General features: G+C 40.3%; 1 protein-coding gene across 1 annotated transcript in view; it reads right to left on the reverse strand.

Annotated features, from left to right (window-relative positions):
• Positions 1-13,959, reverse strand: part of KAT6A (lysine acetyltransferase 6A) — a 108,808-nt gene extending 94,849 nt beyond the window's left edge. The window contains exons 1-2 of the mRNA XM_036838496.1: positions 13,869-13,959; positions 10,446-11,362 (exon numbers count right to left, since the gene is read on the reverse strand). Coding sequence (XP_036694391.1) covers positions 10,446-11,045 — 600 coding nt within the window. The 5' untranslated portion in view covers positions 11,046-11,362; positions 13,869-13,959. The remainder of the gene's footprint in view (positions 1-10,445; positions 11,363-13,868) is intronic.
• Between the last annotated feature and the right edge of the window lie 7,236 nt (positions 13,960-21,195).

A 21,195-nucleotide genomic window follows, 5' to 3' on the forward strand; every position in this document is an offset into this window, starting at 1 on the left:
AATCACCAGAAAGATGGGAGGAGTGGGGGAAGACCTAGGAAAGAATTATCCCAGAGGTCAAGGGAAGAGAGAACAGTAAACAAATGCTAAGTGCTGCTGAGAGGTCAGGTAAGATAAAGACTGAAAACTGTCCACAAGAGCTGTTTCAGACGGTGTTAGGGCCAAAGGCCAGATTGCAACAGATCTGGAACAATTACAGACTTTTTTCCAAGAAGTTTCAAAACGAAGGGAAGGAGACAGGGTGTAGATGGAGAGAAGCATCTGGAGCAGTGTTGCTTCTCTTCTGACTGGATGGGAGAGACTTCTCCATGCTAAGGGGCAAAGAGCGAAAAGACTGGAACACTTAATGGAGCAAGGTTCCTAAGGCAGGAAAGAACAGGATCCTGCACATAAACAGAGATATTACCTCTAGACGCTTCTTTCACGTCCTCTGAAGCGGTAGTAAAGGGGGTAAAAATAAGTACAGATGTATTTAGGGTAGTGTGGGAAGGGTAAAGCTGGATGAGCTCATGTGGTCAGAGAGATTCTCTTCTCTCTATGAAGTAGGATATGGGAGTATCTGCTGAAAATGAGAGAGGCAAAAGGGTTGGACGGAATATTGAACTGCTGCAGAGAAAACAGACTACAGACACAGACATACATCCCCAAGCAGAGGACAGAGCTGAGATTAGAGGTCACAAACTTGCAAGTGGCACCCTACCAGTGGGTTTGTGCCATTTTCTTCAAAATGATCGAGTCTCATAGAGGATCAGGGAGAGGACGGTTGGCTTAATTTCAAGGTTGGGGTTTGCCAATTAGATGCAGGAGTAAAGTGAGTAACTGCAATGATAAACCGTAAGGCCAAGCAATTAGAAGAAAAGCATTCATGGGGGGATGGGAGGGGCATCAGAATCACACAGGGAACCTTCTTTGAACTACATACCCTATGGGAAACCTTGATGAGATAAAAGAGCAGGTGCAGCAAGAGTGAAAAGAGAAAAGTGGAAAATTAAGGCAGTTATGGTCACGGAGTAGAACAAAATTCAGGTTTCCAGAGGTACCCTGTCCTGGGTTCAAAGTGCGTTCATGAGAGTAGGTGTGAAATGTGCTGTTTCCTGTATTTGAATTTCAGTCACTAGGCAATTCTGTCCCCTGACTCCCTCAGCCAGTTCCCACCACAGGACATGTTGGTTCGAAGCGCTAGAGCAGTGGTTCTCAACCCTAGCTGCGTATCAGATGCACATGGAGACTTCAACAAACAAACAAACTGAAATCTGGGCCCCACTGTTGGAGTCTAATTTAATTAGGTTGGTGGTTATTTTTTAAGGCTCCTCAGGTAATTCCAAAGTGGATTTAGTGTCAAGAACCACTGCTTTAGAAAGAACAGGACTTTAGCTTTATGTTAGAGAATTAAAGGAAAACAGACTGGCATGAAAAGAAATGAAATAACTAAAGCAGGAAAATGGTGAAAGAGGATCTAAACCCTACGTCAGATATTTAAAGATGTCCTGAATAGAAAAGTTAGGAAACTATTAAAGCACAGCGTCATACTCAACACACACCCAAAAATGTAATAATACTTCCAAGAGTTCTGTTATAGGTTCTAGAAAACTCAGGAGTTAAATGCTTCGCTGTAGCCAATGACTAAGAAAAAAGACAAACCTGCACTCTACTAAGCAGAAAGAACTGAAAACCAACACTGAACAACAGCTCTCTAGGTCAACTACAGTTCACAACTCCCTGGAGGAAAAGGCAGCCTACAGTAAGAGCATGATAATAATCTCACGTACATGGACTCTACCTCTTCTGCACAAAAGGTAAAGGAATCAGCTGTCTTCTTTCACATATACAAAGGTTTTAAATTTTTTAGTCTGCCTGATTGTCTGTCTACAGCAGTCACTTTCTCCTTAACAAGTTTTAACAATAATCTTAAAACTACCTACTGCAAATATAAATGCTACACTCCTATAATCTCTATGCTTAATTTAACCCTAAACCAAATAGTGCCATACTATTCTATCCAATTATTTTATAAGTAACTGTCCCCAATCTTAACCTTTATTTGCCACTTCCTAGTCTATTTGCTAAGTTTTACAACAAAGTAAAAGTTAAAAGTAATGCAGAGATGAACGGTTAGTCATAAAGACCAAAAAAGACAAACATGACCTGTTGTCTGTTGCCTTCCCTGTAAGGTTTGTTTACTGGTATTACAAAATCACCCAGAACCAAGATACTATGTATACATAACAATGAATGATAGACTGTACACTCCTAGGTCACCCATATTTAATGCCTTTAATGAGAATTACTTCATTAATTAATAGAAAGGCTTGTACCTTTCTATCTCCGTCTTAAATATTTTAAGTTCAAACCAATTACCCAAATCACGTGGACATCATCTGAGTTGTAGACTTTCTGAAAATCAGACTTAACTAGAAGTGGACATTTTTTTCAAAACTCAAGGAGTACTTTATCTCCCAGCATTAGGGTAGTTTAACATGTTCTCCTAATATTTAGCTAAAACAGAAGAAAACTTTCTAATTCCTCTAGTTTGGGTCATAAGAAAGCAGTCTTTTCCAAAAAAAAAAAAAAAACTTTCAACTTTCTAGAGTCTTCAAACACCGAAACAAGTAGATTTACATATTTGTGGTTTACAAAAACCACCAAAATTCTCTACACCAGGGTTCATCCTATGGTTTCCATTAAGGAAGAGATTTCTAACAATGTTATTTTATACTCGTTGCTCTCTAAAACTGTAAGACAGTACTACAGCCTAATGAAAAAAGCACAGAACCGAGGAGGACTCGGCCACTTCTCCCAGACGCAATTAACTTGCTGTGGGGCATTAAGCAAGACACTCAAATCTCTCTGGCCCTCCGTTTCTCTATTTGTGAAATAAGATTAGAATCATTTTTATCCAAGATTGCTACTGGCTTCAAGTTCTACAAAATGCAGATGAGTCTACTCTTTATTTTTTCTAAGAATGTATCTATACTTTGTAAGCATAATCCAAAATAAAAATTACATACCTTAATAAAAATGTATATTTAATATAAAATATTAACATAAAACATACAAAATATAAATATATAAAACATACTGTAATCAAAAAATATACCTAACTCAACACTACAGCCAGACTTACTTTTTCTTAGCAGGTCTTTTTCTTTAACTGCTAGCAGTTAAAAACTATTTTGACCCAGAACGGCATTCTGCAAATCTAAATGCTACACTCCTATAATCTCTATGCTTAATTTCGACCCTAAACCAAATAGGGCCATACTACGAACTGTTTCTTCACCTGTTCCCTAATAAAGCTGAAAGTAATTCTTTTGACTTGAATTTACAGAGTTATGTACAGTGCTGATGAAAGCCATCTGTTGGGAACTTTGACTTTCCTGTCAAAAGGAGAAAACCAGAAGAAACAGCCTAGATTTTCCTGGGAACCAGCTGCAGCTGAATGAGTCCTAATCCTACTCCAGCTGGGAAAAGCAGAAGGGTGAAGTGGCTACTGGCTTAATTCATCTGCTGCAGATTCTTTGTGAACTGACTCCACCCCTGAGTAGCCAACTGGTAAACAACTTTACCAGACTGAGGCTCTTAATTAATCCCTGTATGTAACATTTATTTGGTTCTTTAAAAAATTCCAAATCAGAGCATGAAAAGTATTCAGTATTTTAATTTTAAAAAACATTTCCCCGTTCACTAGAAAAAAAATTTTTAACTCTAGCTTAACCAGCAAACTTGGCACCCAGATTCAGTCCTCTCACATATCTAAGAAACATGTCAGTGTAAATATACTTTATCCAATATTCTAAATAGAAAGGGAAGAAATTTCTGTGAAGGAGATTCTTACAACCTCAAGAGGCCTGGAATGATACAATATTTTTTTCCCCAGATTCATCGCACAGTTCCTGTTATCTATTTGCTTTCATAGTATTAACAGTTAAGTACAATGTAAAAAAGTGCTGGCCCATGTGTCCGAATGAACTGAATAAAAAATAGGTGGCAGAATAAAAAGACAATGTATTTTGGCATATATTTATTTTCCATTTGGCATTTTATGAGAAGCCGTAATGAAAACTTGTATTATTAAATAACTATTATATAAATATATCATGCCTATAAAACTTAACCATGTAAAGTTCTTTTGAGACTTCAATAAGAAAGTACATGTTGAAGCACTCAGAACAGTGCCCAACACACTGTTAGGCCTTAACAAATGTTAGCTATTAATAGATTTCTACAAGCAACTGCTTACATTCCCTTGGCCTCCTGATAGAGGATAAAGAAAGAGGTTAGAAGCAATTTGTAGTACTATCTGATGTCTTCGTTAATTTCTTCCCTTTATTTCATCAATTTACAAGAAGTCAGCCCAAGAAAGAGTAAAGTGTTAGCAACTGTAACTGTAAGAAAAATGTTTACGTTGTGTGCACTGGCTGGGTACAGAAGTTTGATCAGCAATGGCTAAATCAAAGGTTGCTTTAGTAGTTCAAGTTTTCTTTCAGGGTGTGTCATGGACTGAAAACTACCAAAGCACACACAGTTCAAAGGCTAACTAGAAGACCAAAAAAGTATCTGTACAGGGGCTTCCTTGGTGGCACAGTGGTTAAGAATCTGCCTGCCAATGCAGGGGACGTGGGTTCGAGCCCTGGTCCGGGAAGATCCCACATGCCGCGGAGCAACTAAGCCCATGCGCCACAACTACTGAAGCCCGCGTGAAGCCCGCGCACCGCAACTACTGAGCCCGCGTGCCTAGAGCCCGTGCTCTGCAACAAGAGAAGCCACCGCAATGAGAAGCCCGCGCACCACAACGAAGAGTAGCCCCCGCTCGCTGCAACTAGAGCCCGCACGCAGCAATGAAAACCCAACACAGCCAAAAATAAAATTTTTTAAAATATCTGTACAATTGATTGTATTTAAATAAATATTGCATTACAAACATATCTCTGCCTGAGTTATTTTTAAATTTCTGTTTTGTTTTTTTTAAATAGAACAAGTCTGCTGAGACGAAGTCAGTTTATATTCACCACATTTATATTTAATCCACCTCAATGACTTGTTAGTAACAATTTTTATTTCTAGCCAGCTTCTCCTCAGGACCCAGGACATTTAAGAGTCACCAAAAAATGGCATAAACAATGATGTAAGAAATGTACAACTATTGTAATTATAATTAATGTAATTAATTATAATGTAAGAAAACATAATTATTGAGATCAATCAGTTGCAAACTCGGTGAAATTACAAAATCTACAATATTCATGTTGCTGTGTCCTTGCCATCACTTGAAAAATAAAGTCAACTACACATGGTTAGGATAATTTTCCCTAAAATAATCCTTCTTCACTTAAAGACTGATACAGTTAGCATTATCCTCCATTCCCTCCCCAATGATGTAAGAATTAAAACTTGCAACTTAAAGAGTTTCCCAATAATTATACCACGAAATACACTTCCTTGCATGCTCTCATAAGGATTTTTAAATTGAGAACTTTTCCCACTTTTTACTACTAACGTATCCCTTCTCAACTCTTTTGTAGCACCTTTGCTTTGCAGTTTTTTGGTGTGCGTGTGTTTTTTTTTTAAGTAGACAATCATTCTGCCAAGCAGTCAACACACCCCTGAATTTAATAGCATGGACAATTACTATAAAGTATGATAGCAACAAAATATCTGAAAACGACATTACCAAGCTTACATTTATAAATAATTTTATCATATCACTGTTCTAACACATAATATGTGAAACAATTTTACAATAAAGGCCATTTCCAAACAGCTAAATCAAAACTATCATTCTTAACTCTGGTAACCTGAAAACATATTTCCATTCTAATCAGCATCTCTACATCAAATACCAAAGTTCGTGTCAAGGCCCCTTTTATTTTATGAATTTAAAATGCCAAGTTCCAGTAACACAAAATAATCTGGACTGTACTAAAAGTTTACTGAATTGTGATATAACTTATATTAGAAGACCAGTATTTATCATTTGATCTTTCTGTATTAGAAGGCTAGTACTTATCATTTGACCTTTCTGCTCCAAGTCACCTAAATAATAACATTAATAACCTAATGGGTAATAACCTAAACAATAACATTAGTTGACAATATCTTCTCTTCCCTTCCCAAGTGGAAAGCTTCAGCAAAATATAATTCTGTTCCACAATACTCCACAGACTAACAACACTTTCCTGACTTGGCTGATTACCGTAAGCATATAGTTTTCTGTACTAGTAATATGGAACACAAGCTGTAGACATTCAAGTGAAGTATTCTGTGTGTAAAATGAACCCAGAAATTTGAAATGAAGGTGAAAATTACTCCTGAAAGGGAAATGGATCCTTCCAAGACTCAGTGTCCAAAGTAATTCTTTTAAATGACCGTTAGAATCTCAAATAATAATTAGCCTCACACAAAAAACATCCCATTCTTTCTCAGAGATTCACAATACCTAATTGTTACCAAAAAAAAAAAAAAATAGTGAATGCAAAAAACTAAAAGTTATATTTCATAAGCTAAACAAAGGTTGCAAAAAAGTTATTTCACATTTCTATGCCTTAATCCCCAACAGGACCTAAACCCTAAATGCACTGTTCATGGTAGACGCCTAAATGCTTGCTGAATAAATAATGAATAAATGAAGTAAATGAACAAATTATCTTACAGTAATATCTGTATTTCAAAAAAAAAAGAAATTTGCAAGGAGGAAGTTATTATTTAAGCTAGTTACACACTATCACCCTCACCTATATCTCATAATTCAAGGGAAAGCAACACTTTGTCCCAAATGAAAGCACACTATTACAGCCATGCAACCAATCCCAAACTACAAATCAGAAGACTTCAGTGACATCTGAAAGGAAAATGAAACACAGAAAATATCTTTAAGGAAAAAAAAAAAGTCATGTAGACCAAACTGTTTTTTAAATTTATGGACCTCAGGTATGCAAAACTAGATTATTCATAATCTCTGGTTTCTGAAATGTTCTTAGCGCTGGTTCAAAGTCAATTTTAGAATTCATTCTATGACAGAAAGAGAAAAAAGGGATGCAGACAGTGAAATGGAAACGGGGTGGGGGGGGGGGGCTGGACATGTCTTTTTACAATCAGAGAATGTGCCTTGAAGTTAACACCAAGAACATTTACAATTGTGTACTTGAATGCGGTGACAGGCGTTATACCCAACAACTCCCAAGAGGCAGTAGGTATCGCTGTCACAAAGACTCTGGAGCCAGAATGCCCAAGTCCAAAACCTAGCTCTGTCACCTAATATCTTTGTGACTCAGACAAGTTACTGAACCTCTTTTATGCCTCAGTTTCTCCATCTGTAAAACAACAGTACCTATCTCATTGAGTTGTATGAGCATTAAACGAGTTAATATATGCATGGCTGTAAAGTAACGTCTGGCGCATAGTATAAATACATCATTAAGTTAAATAAATAAACTCACCATAAACTACGACAACCTAAAGTTAGTACAGCAAATCTCCCTTATAACATGGATAAAACTTTTAAATCACAGTACCTCCAGATTCTCCATCAAGTGAAAACACACTTAAGTTCAAGTGTCTTCACAAAAACCCTTAAAAATATTTCTGTACAGCTATCTCACCAAAAACAGCAAAACAAAAACCACTCAGTGGCTGAAAAGTTAACGTACAGTTCCTTCCAAAGGTTAATATCACAATAAATTAAAAGTTAGAACCGTACAGAAAAAAGTAAAGAAGAACGTACTCAGGCCACTCCATAGTCCCTGAACTTCATCTCTCACCCACAGCTGAGCAGACCAGTAGGTACACATGCACTCCAGAGCAGGTAAGGCCACCGCAGCTCCAAGCAGAGCGCCTGGCCCACAGTAAGTGCTCAGTAACTATTTGCTGAATTAATTAATGCCCTAAAAGTGAAACTACCTGTAGCCTACACTTTCTTTTCTCCACCCCTGTCAAATATAATCTGGATAATTTTTTTTAAGAGTATCTAGGTTTTCATAACAGCAAATCAATCAATTCCAAATGGGAAATGATTGGACAATTTTTTTTTTTTTTAAAAAGAGTAAAGTAATTAAATACAACAAAAGGAACAAATATAATCTGTTCATAGGAGGAATAATTCCTTGCCCTAGAGTTTACTGTATTATGATTTTTAATGTGAGCTTTTCATATCTTTGGGGAAAGTCATGCACGAAACTTAACCACGGAAAATAAGACTCGATTCAAATATATATAACATCTCATCAACTCTAATTTTATAGATACTATCATAAGTTTGTTTCCCAATCAGACCAGTACAAATACACAAAAGTCTACTCAAAGAAACACAATTTTTCCAAGTTTAGTTACTTCGGTTAACAATACTGTATATTAAAGTTATATAAACCAAAGAGATGTTTCTAACCAGAGCAAACCAGCAGATCTCTACTGGATTAAACATTTTTTTAATGCAAAGGTCTCAGGCTCAGCTGCAAAATAAGGATTGTTGGATTAGATGGTTCTTAGAAGTCTCTTTCAAAAGTAAAATCCTAGCGGGACCTCCCCGGACACGGGTTCGAGCCCTGGTCCAGGAAGATGCCACATGCCGCGGAGCAACTAAGCCCATGTGCCACAACTGCTGAGCCTGCGCTCTAGAGCCTGCGAGCCACAACTACTGAGCCGGTGAGCCACAACTACTGAAGCCCGCGTGCCTGGAGCCCGTGCTCCTCAACAAGAGAAGCCACCGCAGTGAGAAGCCCGCGCACCTCAACCAAGAGTAGCCCCCGCTCGCCACAACTAGAGAAGGCCCGCGTGCAGCAACGAAGAGCCAACGCAGCCAAAAATAAATAAATAAAATTAAAAAAAAAAAAAAGTAAAATCCTAGGGTGACAAGACTCAGTTTAGTCCTACACTGTACTATATTGACTACCTTTAAAAAATATGCACTACTGACATTTTATGTATGGCTAATATTTTTAAAAATTAAAATATCTAATTCAAGCAAGGGAAATTATAATAAACACAAGCACCCAGGTGTTCTAACAAAAATTTATAATACCCAATTCACAGATATGACACTGAATTCATTCTAAACTTCAAATTATTTCCTGTTTCCATGCACTAAACCTGTAGACACCTGATAACAGTTGTTGGAATCATTATATTTCATTTCAGCCATGTAATCAAAAAACAGTTCTTACAGATGAGTCCTTACAGCACTGAACTGCGGAATGAAGTATTTCAGTTACTTGTCCACCTTGAATTTTCAATACTACACCCTTAATAAATGCTCCAATGGTACAGAACCATGTTATGAATGGGATTGCCTATTAATTCATGACTCCATCAGAATCATTTTAAGGGTAGTAACAGTAAGATAATGCTTCCATTTCAAAGTTCACAGGGAAAATTGAACCCTAAAATAGATCTCTAAAACCTTCATCCAAAAAAAAAAACAAAAAAACAAAAACCTGTTCATTTTCAGTTGCTATTTAAACAAAAATCTACTGGTGGGTTACTAACTGCAATGAATTTAGATCAAATCTCACATATTTTAAAATACATTCAATGCTAACTTTAGAATCTTATCACCCTAGAAGTAGCCTCCATGATCTTAAGCAAAATGAAGATGATGTTACTGGTGTACACTAAGGTGTGCAAAAATTAAAGTACAGCCACTCCCCACAGAACCACAATTCAGAACACTTGAAATAAATCCACAGCTAAGACACCAGGTCAACGTACAAAGGAGCTACTAACAAAACTCTCCTCATCCTCGAATATCTATTTAAGGGCCGAGACTGACTGTTAAGAAGACATACTTTCAACAGTACAAAATAACGGCATAAAACACACAGCACAGTAAGGTATACCATTTGTGTATCAAGACTCCGGACTCCCCAGAACTTTAGGAACACAGGCTACTGTATTCCTGACGCATGCAGTTACACCTGTCGTACATAGTAATGTTTAGGACTTCATCATATGCAAAAAATAATGCATGACCAAAAGTTAGAATACAAAGAGCAGAAATAAGAACTGCTAAATCTGCTTAGCCACTACTATGGTCAGGATAATCAGTCTCATTCCTGTCTAGTAATCGGCAACAAAACGGAAAAAAGAAAGAAGATAGGTTCTTAGAGTCTCCAGCATTTGGCTGCTCATCAACTTCAGCAGTAAAGTATTATAAGAACTTTTATGTGACAGGTGTAAAGTTGTGTGCTACTTTTTAATTCTAATCTAGATATGTTCTTTTAGGCAAAGCAATACTCTACACTTTGAATCTTAGGCATCAAATATGTCAAAGTATCAGAACAATTAGCATCTACTGAGTTCTCACACCTAGAATTCACCAATAAAAAACAGGAGGTGATTATTCCACAAAAGGCCCCAAACACCAACGGTAACTTCTATTGAACTTCCTAGAAATGTGGCTTTGTAGCATGCTGTATCATCAGCTCTGCGAACACTGATGCATAGGCCATTCTTACCTTATCCTTTTCATGTGGAAGGAGTGACACTGGAGGTAAAGAAGAAAGAGACTCACAACTCTCTTTCCCATCCACATTGGTTGCCTTAGTGTTGAGCCGATAAAGAGGTCCATCTTTAAGGAGTCTGCCATGGCCAACGGCGCGTTTAATAGCCAATCGTAACTGCTGGTGAAAGCCAGAGGCAGCACCGCCTCCAAACAATGCAGACACATCCTTCTGACCTTTCAAAAAACGTTCAATGCTTTTCAAAGTTGAGCCACCGGACTCTGCCAAGCCCTCGACTGCCCGCTTGATCAGTTTATTCCAGTCTACATTTTGTTTATTATCCACTTTTCCATGGTTTCGAGGTTTAGGAAGTGCTATTCGCCCAGGATTATCAGGATCTTTATAGGAATTGAGTCCTTTATTTGAGACTTTCAAAATTGTTCCATCTTTGACACTCAACTCCAATTGTTCTAAAACAGTTTTACGATCCAAGCCATGGGATGAAGACACTGCATTGCATATCCTTTCTTCTGAAGGACGCTGTTTTTGCTTCTTCACTTTTTTGATGGCCTCCAAAATCCACTCCGTATACAGCGGGTTTGCGAGTTTTACCATGGTGAAGGATTCTTTATATCCATAGAGTCGTTATCCCTTATCCTGATGCTGAGTAAGTTTTACACCATGGAAAACAACATTCCCGGAGGCTGGGAACCAGTTAACCATAGCATACAAGTTTTCTGGCCTGAGTCCTTCCTCCTTTCACAAAACAGAGTGCCTCCCCACTTTTACTTTAGAAACCAAAACAACCTGTTATCTGAAATATCTTCAAACTTCTCAACAAACTTCTCAATAGCACCACACATGGGTCTGTTCATAAAGTTGTAAGAACTCAAGAACATCTCATTCCCAGCAGAAAAATGTGCATCTTATGCCTGGAAAACAATTAAAACAAGGTCAGTTTCCTATCAAGGCCCATTTTATAAATACACTGGAACTGAAACATCCTAGTCTTTAAAGCACTCAAACAGTGTTCACTGAGCACCTGTAGAAGTTTGATCATGTTTCTATCAACATTCCAAAACGATCATGTATGTAAACCACGGGGATAATGAAGAAAAGGAAAAAAAGATAAAAAATTAGGATACAATGAGGAAACAAGCCGAGATGCACTGTGAATGCCCTTAGGCTACAACTAACCAGAGAGGTGCTGGCTATTCTGCCCTCCACAATCTCTGCTCACCAGTCTATGAATTGAAACTCTTCCTTGACATCTTTCTCCAAGAAACTATTCAGCACTTCAACAAGTATCTAGATTAGCAGAAAGGATCCTGCAATGAAAGTATGAGTGAAACTCTCATCTTTCAAAATTCCAGACATTCAGACTGGATGAAAACAATAAGATGGACAGAAAACCATTGAGAAATTTTTAACTATTGCATATAGTAAAAGAAACAAATACAATTTCCACAAACCAAGTTCACATTTTAAGTACGATATTACTTTCAACATTCCAAGTGGAAACAAAATTAACAATGAAAATAGTCAAGTGCGAAAAGTGTTCAAAGAATTTTTTAAAACTCCAATTTCATTCAAATTTTAGGAACCACATGCTGATAAGCTTCTCCTAGTAACATTCAATATACTGGAGAGAGTCCAACAACTGTCAAAATGTTCATAACCAATCTACAGACAGAGCAACTAGAAATGAATGGCCCAGAATCACTGGGTTCAAATGTACACACTACATATCAAATGTACAGCACAGGGAAAAAATGTATTGCCTGTTTGTAGTCTAAAGAGAAGACGACCTTGTAAAGATTCAAGATTGCTGTCCTGAAATGAACATTAATGAATAAGACACCAACATATACGTATACACACACACATCTATGTATGTACACACACACATACGTTGCCTCTCCAGGATCAAAGTCAGTATTCTTTCAGACAAAAGAATCTGGCAGATACAAATCTTTTTGAAAATCACCAAAATAATGAATTCCGAATCTAATAACTTCTTTGCTTCCAAAAATAAATTTACCTTTACCTAAATGTTTTTCAGAACTCCTCGTACTCTGAGGAGCACTTACAACATAAACATGCTAGAAAAATGGCTCCCACAGTAATCGTTCTTCCGAGTGCCTCTAAAATCAAAAGGAAAACAGATACGAAGAAACTGATAGTACTACTAACTCTGATAAGAAAGAAAAGGCTGAAGGAAACACGCAAACCTGAGCCAAGACTTCTTTTTAAATTAGCTGACTGAAAATCAGCCCCCCGAGAGAAGAACTCAGCTTCACCGTGGTGAGAGTCTCGAGAGGACAGAAATCATGGTATTATTACTCGGAGTGAGTGCATTACGGAGGCATTAACGCTACAATGAAATGAGAGGCTTCAGCCGAGTTGCAGACGCTGGGCCCGTCCTGGCTGCTTAACCTCGCAGGTGAGAGAACGAAGGACAGTCACCCGCGGTCTCTCGGGCCGGGCTGCGCACGGGTCTCCAGGTCTTCAGCAAGCGAAGCGCCTGCAGACCTGAGCTTTAACTCCGGGAAAGTACCCCGGCGGCCGGAGAGAAAGTGCAGCTCGCCTCTGGCAGTCCTTCTCCGGCCTCCATCCCCCCACCCCCACCCCGCGAACGCCTCTTCGCGCTCTATTTTTAAAGGGCGAGAAACTTCAGAAACTTGCAACGGCACCAGCCCGCGGCTTGCCGACGGGGAGTCTGCGGCTCCCACCGGACGGGAACGGAACCCGAGGACGAAGTTAACAATGAAATCACGTGAAAGAGTTGAGAGCCGCACATCTGCGCTCCCAGCTTCGCCGAAGCCGCGGCCGCCCGGAGGCCGGTCCCGTGCGGCGGGGCGCGGGCGGGCCTGGCGGCTCCGCGCTGACAGGCGCCCGCCGCCCCCGGCGCCGGGGCTGACAGCCCGGCGCACACGCCGCCGCACGTGCGCCCTCCGCACCACAACACGGCCGCCTGTCACCCCTCGCCGCGCGGCCGCAGAAGCCGAGCGCGAGCGCCGGGAGCGCGGGCGCAGGGGCCGGGCGGGCCGGGCGGCGGGCGCAGGAGCCGGCCCGGTGGGCGCGCCCCGAGGGAGAGCCGGCCGCCCGCACGGCCCGCCCGCGGCTTCGCGGCCTGGGCCACCGCCGCCGCCCCCTCCCGGCTGCCCGCTCCCCGGCTCCCCGGCCGGGCCCGGCCCGGGGCGGCGGCGGCGCGCGGGCCGCGGGGCGGGGGAGCCGGGAGCCGGGCGCCGGGCGGGCGCGAGGGGGCGGCCGCGGCGCCCCAGCCCGAGGCCTGGCGCAGAGCAGCGGGAGGCGGCGCAGGCCGCGCCGGGGCCTGCAGCGGCCACCGGCCCCGCGAGGCAGCGGGGCGGGTCCCGGAGCGGCTCGGCCTCGGGCTTGACGGCCGGGGCGGCCGGGGGCGGCCCCTCGACTACTTACCGGGGGGGAAGAGCGCCGGGTAAGCGGGGCCCCAGGCCGGACCGCGGAGATGCCCCAAACTGACACGGCCGCCATCTTGGAGACAGTGAGCTACGGCCGGGGGGAGGGGAGGCGAGGCGGCGGAACAGCCGCGGGGGGAGGGGAAGCGTCGCGAGGGAACGGCTGCCTGGGGGAGGGCGCGGGAACAGCCCGAGAGCGAGGCGAGCGGGAGGGGGAGGAAGGGGTAGCGCGGGAGGGGGACGGCCGAGGAGCGGGAAGAGCTGGGCCGAGAGCCGGGAAAGGCCGGAGGGCGGGGCGGGGCAGGAGGGAAGAGCCGGCCGGGCGGATCACGTGGGGCCGGTACAAAAGGCCAAAGCCAAAGCGGGAGGAGGATTGGAGGAGGCCGGCGGCCGGGGGCGTCTGCTCGCCCCTCTAGCGCGGTTGGGCCGGGCGGATAGCCGGGGCCGGAGGAGCTGCTGCGTCCCCATTGCACAGCTGGGGAAGCGGAGGGCCGCGCCGGGGTGGGGAGGCATCGGTGCGGCGCGGAAATCCGGTAGGATCTGAACTCTGATGGCGCCTGTGTTTACCGTCACCGAGCCTCCCTCCGCACCGCGGTGCCCGCGCCCCGCTCCCACGGCGACTCCCCGGAACCGGGTCGGGAGCTGGGGCGGAGGGCGGGGAGGAGGCCGCCTCGCTTCATCATTCCCTGTCTGCGCGCGTCTTCTCCCCACACATCCACCCCTTTGCGGGAAAATCAGTAGGTGCGAGGAGGAGGGGAAGGGTAGAAAGTTGGACGCCGTGTCGAGCCCTTTCACCACAATGACCTCATCCTCCCTACCCCGGGAGACTTGTTGGACCTCGCCAGAGCCATCTTTGTAGGGACCAGCGAAGGCTCGGTGGTGAGATCCGCACAGGTCACACAGCTGTCTGGTGGCACACTTCTGAGTTTGGAGCCTCCATCTGTCTAATGCCGACGTCTGTCTTGTACCCGTGCCCTACGCAGCACTGCTCTTGTCCGAATTTATGGCTGAGCTGCGGACTGGCACTTTTCATGGCCTGCCTGTCCTCTACTGGCTGCATGGATGTTTCTTTGTCTGGTCTCTCTTCCAGTTTAAACTCCTGAGGCAGAGACTGAGTCATACTTTTTATTACCCTGCATTCCCTGGAAGAGCAGTAAATGACAAATGAAAAGACATACTAAATAATTGATAATCTTGTGTGGAAGCGTTTTCCTGCCCCTGGACCTTTTTATCTGCTATACTGTTCTCCCCAACACCTCCTCGTTTTATCTCAGCTTTACCTTTTAAAGTGCACCCTCTCGCTCACTACCTTAACGTCTGCTTCCTTTTCTGAACTTTTGTAGTTTGACCACTTGCCCTGTTTTTCGTGTGGCACCGGTTGTGTGGCCTCATCTACGTTTTATGAATGCATTCCCAGGTATATTCTCTTCTAGGATGCCTCTTTGCATCTCTAGTGGCATAGAATTGTGCAAGCAGTACAGACTCCAAAAAATGTTGCTAGTGAATGAACATTATTTCAGTTACTAAGAGATTGAATTTACACCCCCCAAATCAAGCCCTGCCTTGTTTATACCTCAACCTATACTTTCCTGTCTCTATAGCTTTTCTCCACTCTAATCCTTAGCCTTATTGTTCTATACCATAGACTGTCTAGACCATTCAATAATAACATAAAAACTTATATTTTCAACTCAGTATCCTACCACTGACAACTGCTAACGTCAGTGTGATGTGGTGAGATTTACTGAATCACCCTTCATCACCTACTGCCAAGCCCATCCCCAAATTATTAGGAGAGAAATTTGGGGATAGAAAATAATCTATTAGAATATTTTCCATCCTAGATGAATCAGACAGATGCAGTCTCAGGTAAAATGAGAGATATTTGTAATGAAAATACATCTGGGGGGAAGAAGTGGGGGAAATTCTCTTTTCGAAGAATAAAGCAATGTTTTTATTTCCCAAAGAGGACAGATAAAGTCATATTAATAGAAAGAAAATGAGTTCTTCATGTGAGACTAGTGTGTGGTCTTCAGAAGAAAAATAATACAGAGATGAGTTGTGTTTGCTTTCGGTTAATTTAGAAGGAAACTAGCCACAGGCATTCCTGTGAAAAGACCAAACTGGAGTTTAAGCACACAGTAGCAAGAATTTAAAACAATTTGCAACAACAAAGCACAGTTTAGCTTTTCAAACAGCTTCTACAGAGACTCTTTGCTTTACATTTGCATAACTTAATGGCACATTCAGGCTGTCAAAATAAAAGGTTTGCAGCAAAGACATATTAAGGTCTTCATCTTCTGCATGTTAAAAAACAAAATCCACAGGACTGAGAGGACAGCTTCTCTTTGGTTCAAGCTTACTCAGAATTCAACCATGCAGGTCTGGCAGCTAAAAGTTCTTCCCCCTTCCACATTTCGCTCTAGGAATCCCGCCCTTTCAGTAGTATCTGTTATAAACTACAGTTTATGCAGAGTCCAGCTAAGCCTAAAATTGGAAGGCTGCTCTATCCTTGTTTCAACAGGAGTTTTTAGTCCATTTACATTTGATATAATTACTGCTGTATTTGGATTTATACCTGCCATCTTATTATTCATTTCCTTTGCCCATTTACTTTATATCCCTTATTCTCTTATTTCTTGCCTTTTGAATTAATTTAAATATTTAAGTATACCATTAACCTCCTCTATCAGTTTATTAATTATACATTTCTAAAGAAGTCTTAGAGATTACCGCATTCCTGATTGACTTATTACACTCTAATATAAAGGATTACTTTTACCACTTTCCCCCAGATACTAAGAGCTTAGAATAATATTGTGCCTCCACTTAGCCCTTCCCCTTTTGTGTTTATTGTTGTCATGGATTTTAATTGTGCATATATTTTAAACCACACAAGGTTCTATAATCATCGTACAGTCAATACTCATTATATTCGCCTACATATTTACCCTTTATATTGCTTCTTGTTCCAATATACATTTATGTGCTTATGACTGGAATTATTTTCCCTCTGTTTGAATAATTCCTCTGTTCAGAGCAGGTCTGCTGGAGACAATTTCTCTCCATCTCTGTTTGCCTCAAAACTTCATTTTATCCTTCATATTTTTGCTGGGTATAGCAGTCTCGTTTAGCAAGTTTTTTTCAGCACTTTGAAGATGTCCTCTGGTTTCCATCATTCCTTTGTTACTCCTTTGGAAAGTAATGTCATTTTTCCTCTGGCTTCTTTTACTTTTTTTTGTTTTTTGTTTAGTTTTCAACCATTTTCCTGTGATGTGTCTAAATACGGTTTTCTTTATACTCATCCCGCTTGGGTCATGGGATGAGTGCCACTCATATAGTCCCTTGAATTGGTAGCTTGATATCTTTTCTCTGTTTTAGAAAAATCTTGGTCACTATCTCTTCTTATCTCTCTTTTCCTTTTAGGATTTCATGTACACCTATGTCATAATTTTTCATTGTTTACCATCTGCCTCTTTGTGCATGAGTCTGTACATTTTGTATGCACAATTTAAATCTTATCTTAAATCTATTTATTGAGTTCTTAATATTGATCATTGTATTTTCAAGTTCTAAGATGTTCATGTGATTTTTAAAAAATAAAATTTAATTCATTTGGAGAAATTTTCCATCTTTTTATTTTTCTCCACTTTTGCCAATACTTTCTTTTTTTTTTTTTTAAAGAAATTCACGTTCTTTTTTATTTATTTATTTATTTATTTATTTATGACTGTGTTGAGTCTTCGTTTCTGTGCGAGGGCTTTCTCTAGTTGCGGCAAGTGGGGACCACTCCTCATCGCGGTGCACGGGCCTCTCACCATCGCGGCCTCTCTTGTTGTGGAGCACAGGCTCCAGACGCGCAGGCTCAGTAATTGTGGCTCACGGGCCCAGTTGCTCTGTGGCATGTGGGATCTTCCCAGACCAGGGCTCGAACCCGTGTCCCCTGCATTGGCAGGCAGACTCTCAACCACTGCGCCACCAGGGAAGCCCGCCAATACTTTCTTGAACATCAGTCCCAGCTATTTTAAATCTCTTTCTGATCATTACAATATCTAGATCTTCTGTGGGTCTATTTCTATTACATTTTCTTTCCGTTGGTTTTTGGTCTCTTTTTTTTTTCTTTTTTTAAACTAGCTCTTGGCCTGCCTGGTAATTTTTAATAGAATGCCGCACATTAAAACTATAGAGGCTCTGGATAATATTATCCAGATAATATTATCTCCTTTGCAGAGCCCTTAGGAGAACTAAGCACCTTAATAGATCAGAGACTGAATTAACTTATTGTTTTCACTGGATCATTGGTCTGCTGTAAGTACCCCCACCATACTCAGAACCAGGAAAAGTTTTAAAAATGAAAAGGTCTGTCCTTCCTTCTGATTAGAAGAATGTCTGAACAAGGCTTTGCCTGATGTATCAAGATATAGTTTCCAACACTTCCTGTGTATCAGAATCACCTGAGTACTTTTTAATAAGTGAAGATTCCAGGATTCCAGGCCAAACCTACTGAATCTGAGTTTCTGAGAGTGAGATGAATTTGACTGTGTTTTAAAAAGCTCTCCAAGTAAGAACTTCTGCTCTAACCGTGGTTGAGTAATGGGGACTGGATTTATCCTCCCCTCTTAAATGACTAGAAAACCTGAAAAAAGCTATATGAAACAACAGTTTTTAGACATTGGACAATAGACAGTGTAGGGCAGTGATGACTGAAACAAGAGAAGTACACAGGTCGAACCATCTAATTGCCCCAGCTTACTGCATTGAGACAGTGTCCAGGCCTCAGCTCAGAGCCCAGCAATATGCTGAGTTGAGGATATAAAGGTCACAACTGAGGGAGAACAAGGTAGCTAACACTTGCAGGACAGAGAACCAGAAAGGGGGAGGATGCATATATATGTATAGAACCCCAGGTATCTGCAGGGTCTGGGGATGGGTATTAATTTGCACATGTTTGAGAACAAACTAATTGGGGAAAGAACCACCAAAAAATGACAGGTAAAACAATTCCCAGAGCTCCCATGTGGGTGGAAATAGTGCCTGTTTCGAGAAGCCAGAATGGAAAGAGCTTTCAACACTGTTGGTCTTGGGTAGAGTCCTCAGGAGGGTATCATCTTAGTACTGAGGATGAATTTACCCTATATTGGGGGTTAGCAGAGAGATTTGAAGAATAATGGCTGGAATATTCCCAAATTGAATAAAAACTGTAAATCCACAAATTCAAGGGAGTTTAATGAACACCAAGCAGAATAAACAAAATTATAACCTCACCAAGGCACATTATAGTAAAGTTACTGAAAATCAATGATAAAGAGAAAAATCTTAACATTTGCCAGATTAGAAAAGACACATAACATATACAGCAACAAAGGTAAGAATTACATTAGACTTATCTTTAGAAACTATACAACCAAGAAGAAAATGAGGAAAAATAACTTTAGATTATGGAAAGATTAAAAACTCCATCTGAAATTCCTTAGTCAGCAAAAAACAAAAAAATGTCTTTTAGAAAAGAGGGCAAAATAACAAGTTTTTCAGACACACAAAGAAAAAGCTAGGACAGTTTATCCCTAGCTGACCTGAACTGCCAGAAATGTGGAAACCATTTCTTCAGAAAGAAGAGAAAAGTATATATCCTTTATTAGATGGAAATGTGGGTTTGTAGAAAGGTATTAAGAGTACTGGAAATGAGAAATGTGTGGATAAGTATAATTTTTTTAAATTAATCTCCTTTATAAGATGATTGATTTGAAGGCAAATTAAAGACAATGCACATGGAGTTTAAAACTTATGTAGAATGAAGTGGATGATGGGGTTGTCTAAGGAAATGGGAGTAGCTGTCACAGGGTTTTACACTGCACATACAGTGGTATAATATTTGCAGGTAGACTGGGGTAAGCTAAAGATGCATATTGTAAACTCTAGAGCAACCACTGAAAGGAACAATAATAATAAATCTGAGGTATAGCTAATAGGCCAATACTAGAAATAAAATGGAGTCACAAAATTACTCAATCCAGAAGACAGGAAAAGAAGAAAAAAAGGAGCAAAGAACAGATGAGACAAATAGAAAACTATAGCAAAATGATAGATTTAAACTCAACCATATTGGCAATTATATTAAATATATATGGTATAAACATCCAAATAAAAGGTACAGATTATCAGATTGAATAAAAGCATGAGCCAAATATGTAGTGTCTATAAGGAATAAATTTTAAATAAAAAAACAGATAAGTTACTATTAAAAGAATGAGAAAAGATACACCATGCAAACTCTAATCAAAAGAATGCTGGAATGGCTGTATTAATATAAAAAAAGGTAGATTTTAGATCAGGGAATATTACCGGGAATAAAAGTGGATATTTTAGAGTGATAAAAGAGTCAATTCATCAAAAGGACTTAACAATCATAAATGTATATAGAACTAATAACAGACCTTCAAATTACTGAAGCAAAAACTGATAGAAATGAAGAGAAATAGACAAACCTACAATTACAGTTAAAACTTCAACACTCCTGTATCAATAATTGATGAAAAAATCAGTAGAAAGAAAATGAGTAATGATATAGAATATGTGAAGAACCTTGTCCAGTAATAGAGATTTATAAAACATTGTACCCAACAACAGAAGAATCCACATTTTGTGCTAGTGCACACAAAATATTCACCAAAATAGACTATATTCTGGATCATGAAACAAATTTTAATATATTCAAGAAGATTGAAATTATACACAGTGTGATCTCTGACAAAAATTAAGCTGATATTAATTACAGAAATGTATCTGGAAAATCAGTAAATGTTTGCAAAGCAAAGAACACATGGATCAAAGAAGAAATTACAAGAGAACTTAGAAAGTGTTCTATTGAATGAAAATGAAACATATCAAAATATGTAGAGGCTAGCTAAGTCAGTGCTTAGAGGGACATTTAGAGCACTAAACAGTTATATTAGAAGAGTGGGAACAAATCAATTAATGAAGCATCTACATTAAGAAATTAGAAAAAGAAAAGCAAACAAAAACCCCATAGTAAATAGAGGGAGGAAATAATAAAGAGTTGCAATCAATGAAATGAAAAGCAGGAAAGCAAAAGAGAAAAATCATGAAACTAAAAGATTGTTTGTTGAAAAGATTTTAAAAATCAATTAAATTCTAAGGAGACTGACCGTGAAAACAAAAAGAGAAGACATGAATTAACAATATAAAGAATGAAAAGAGAGACATAACCTTAGATACTATACACATTAAAAGAATAAGGACTAATATGAACCACCTTATGCCAAAACATTTGACAACTTAGATTAAATGGGAAAATTCCTTGAATGACA

Source organism: Balaenoptera musculus, chromosome 21 (genome assembly GCF_009873245.2).
Source record: "Balaenoptera musculus isolate JJ_BM4_2016_0621 chromosome 21, mBalMus1.pri.v3, whole genome shotgun sequence".
Lineage (NCBI taxonomy): Eukaryota > Metazoa > Chordata > Mammalia > Artiodactyla > Balaenopteridae > Balaenoptera > Balaenoptera musculus.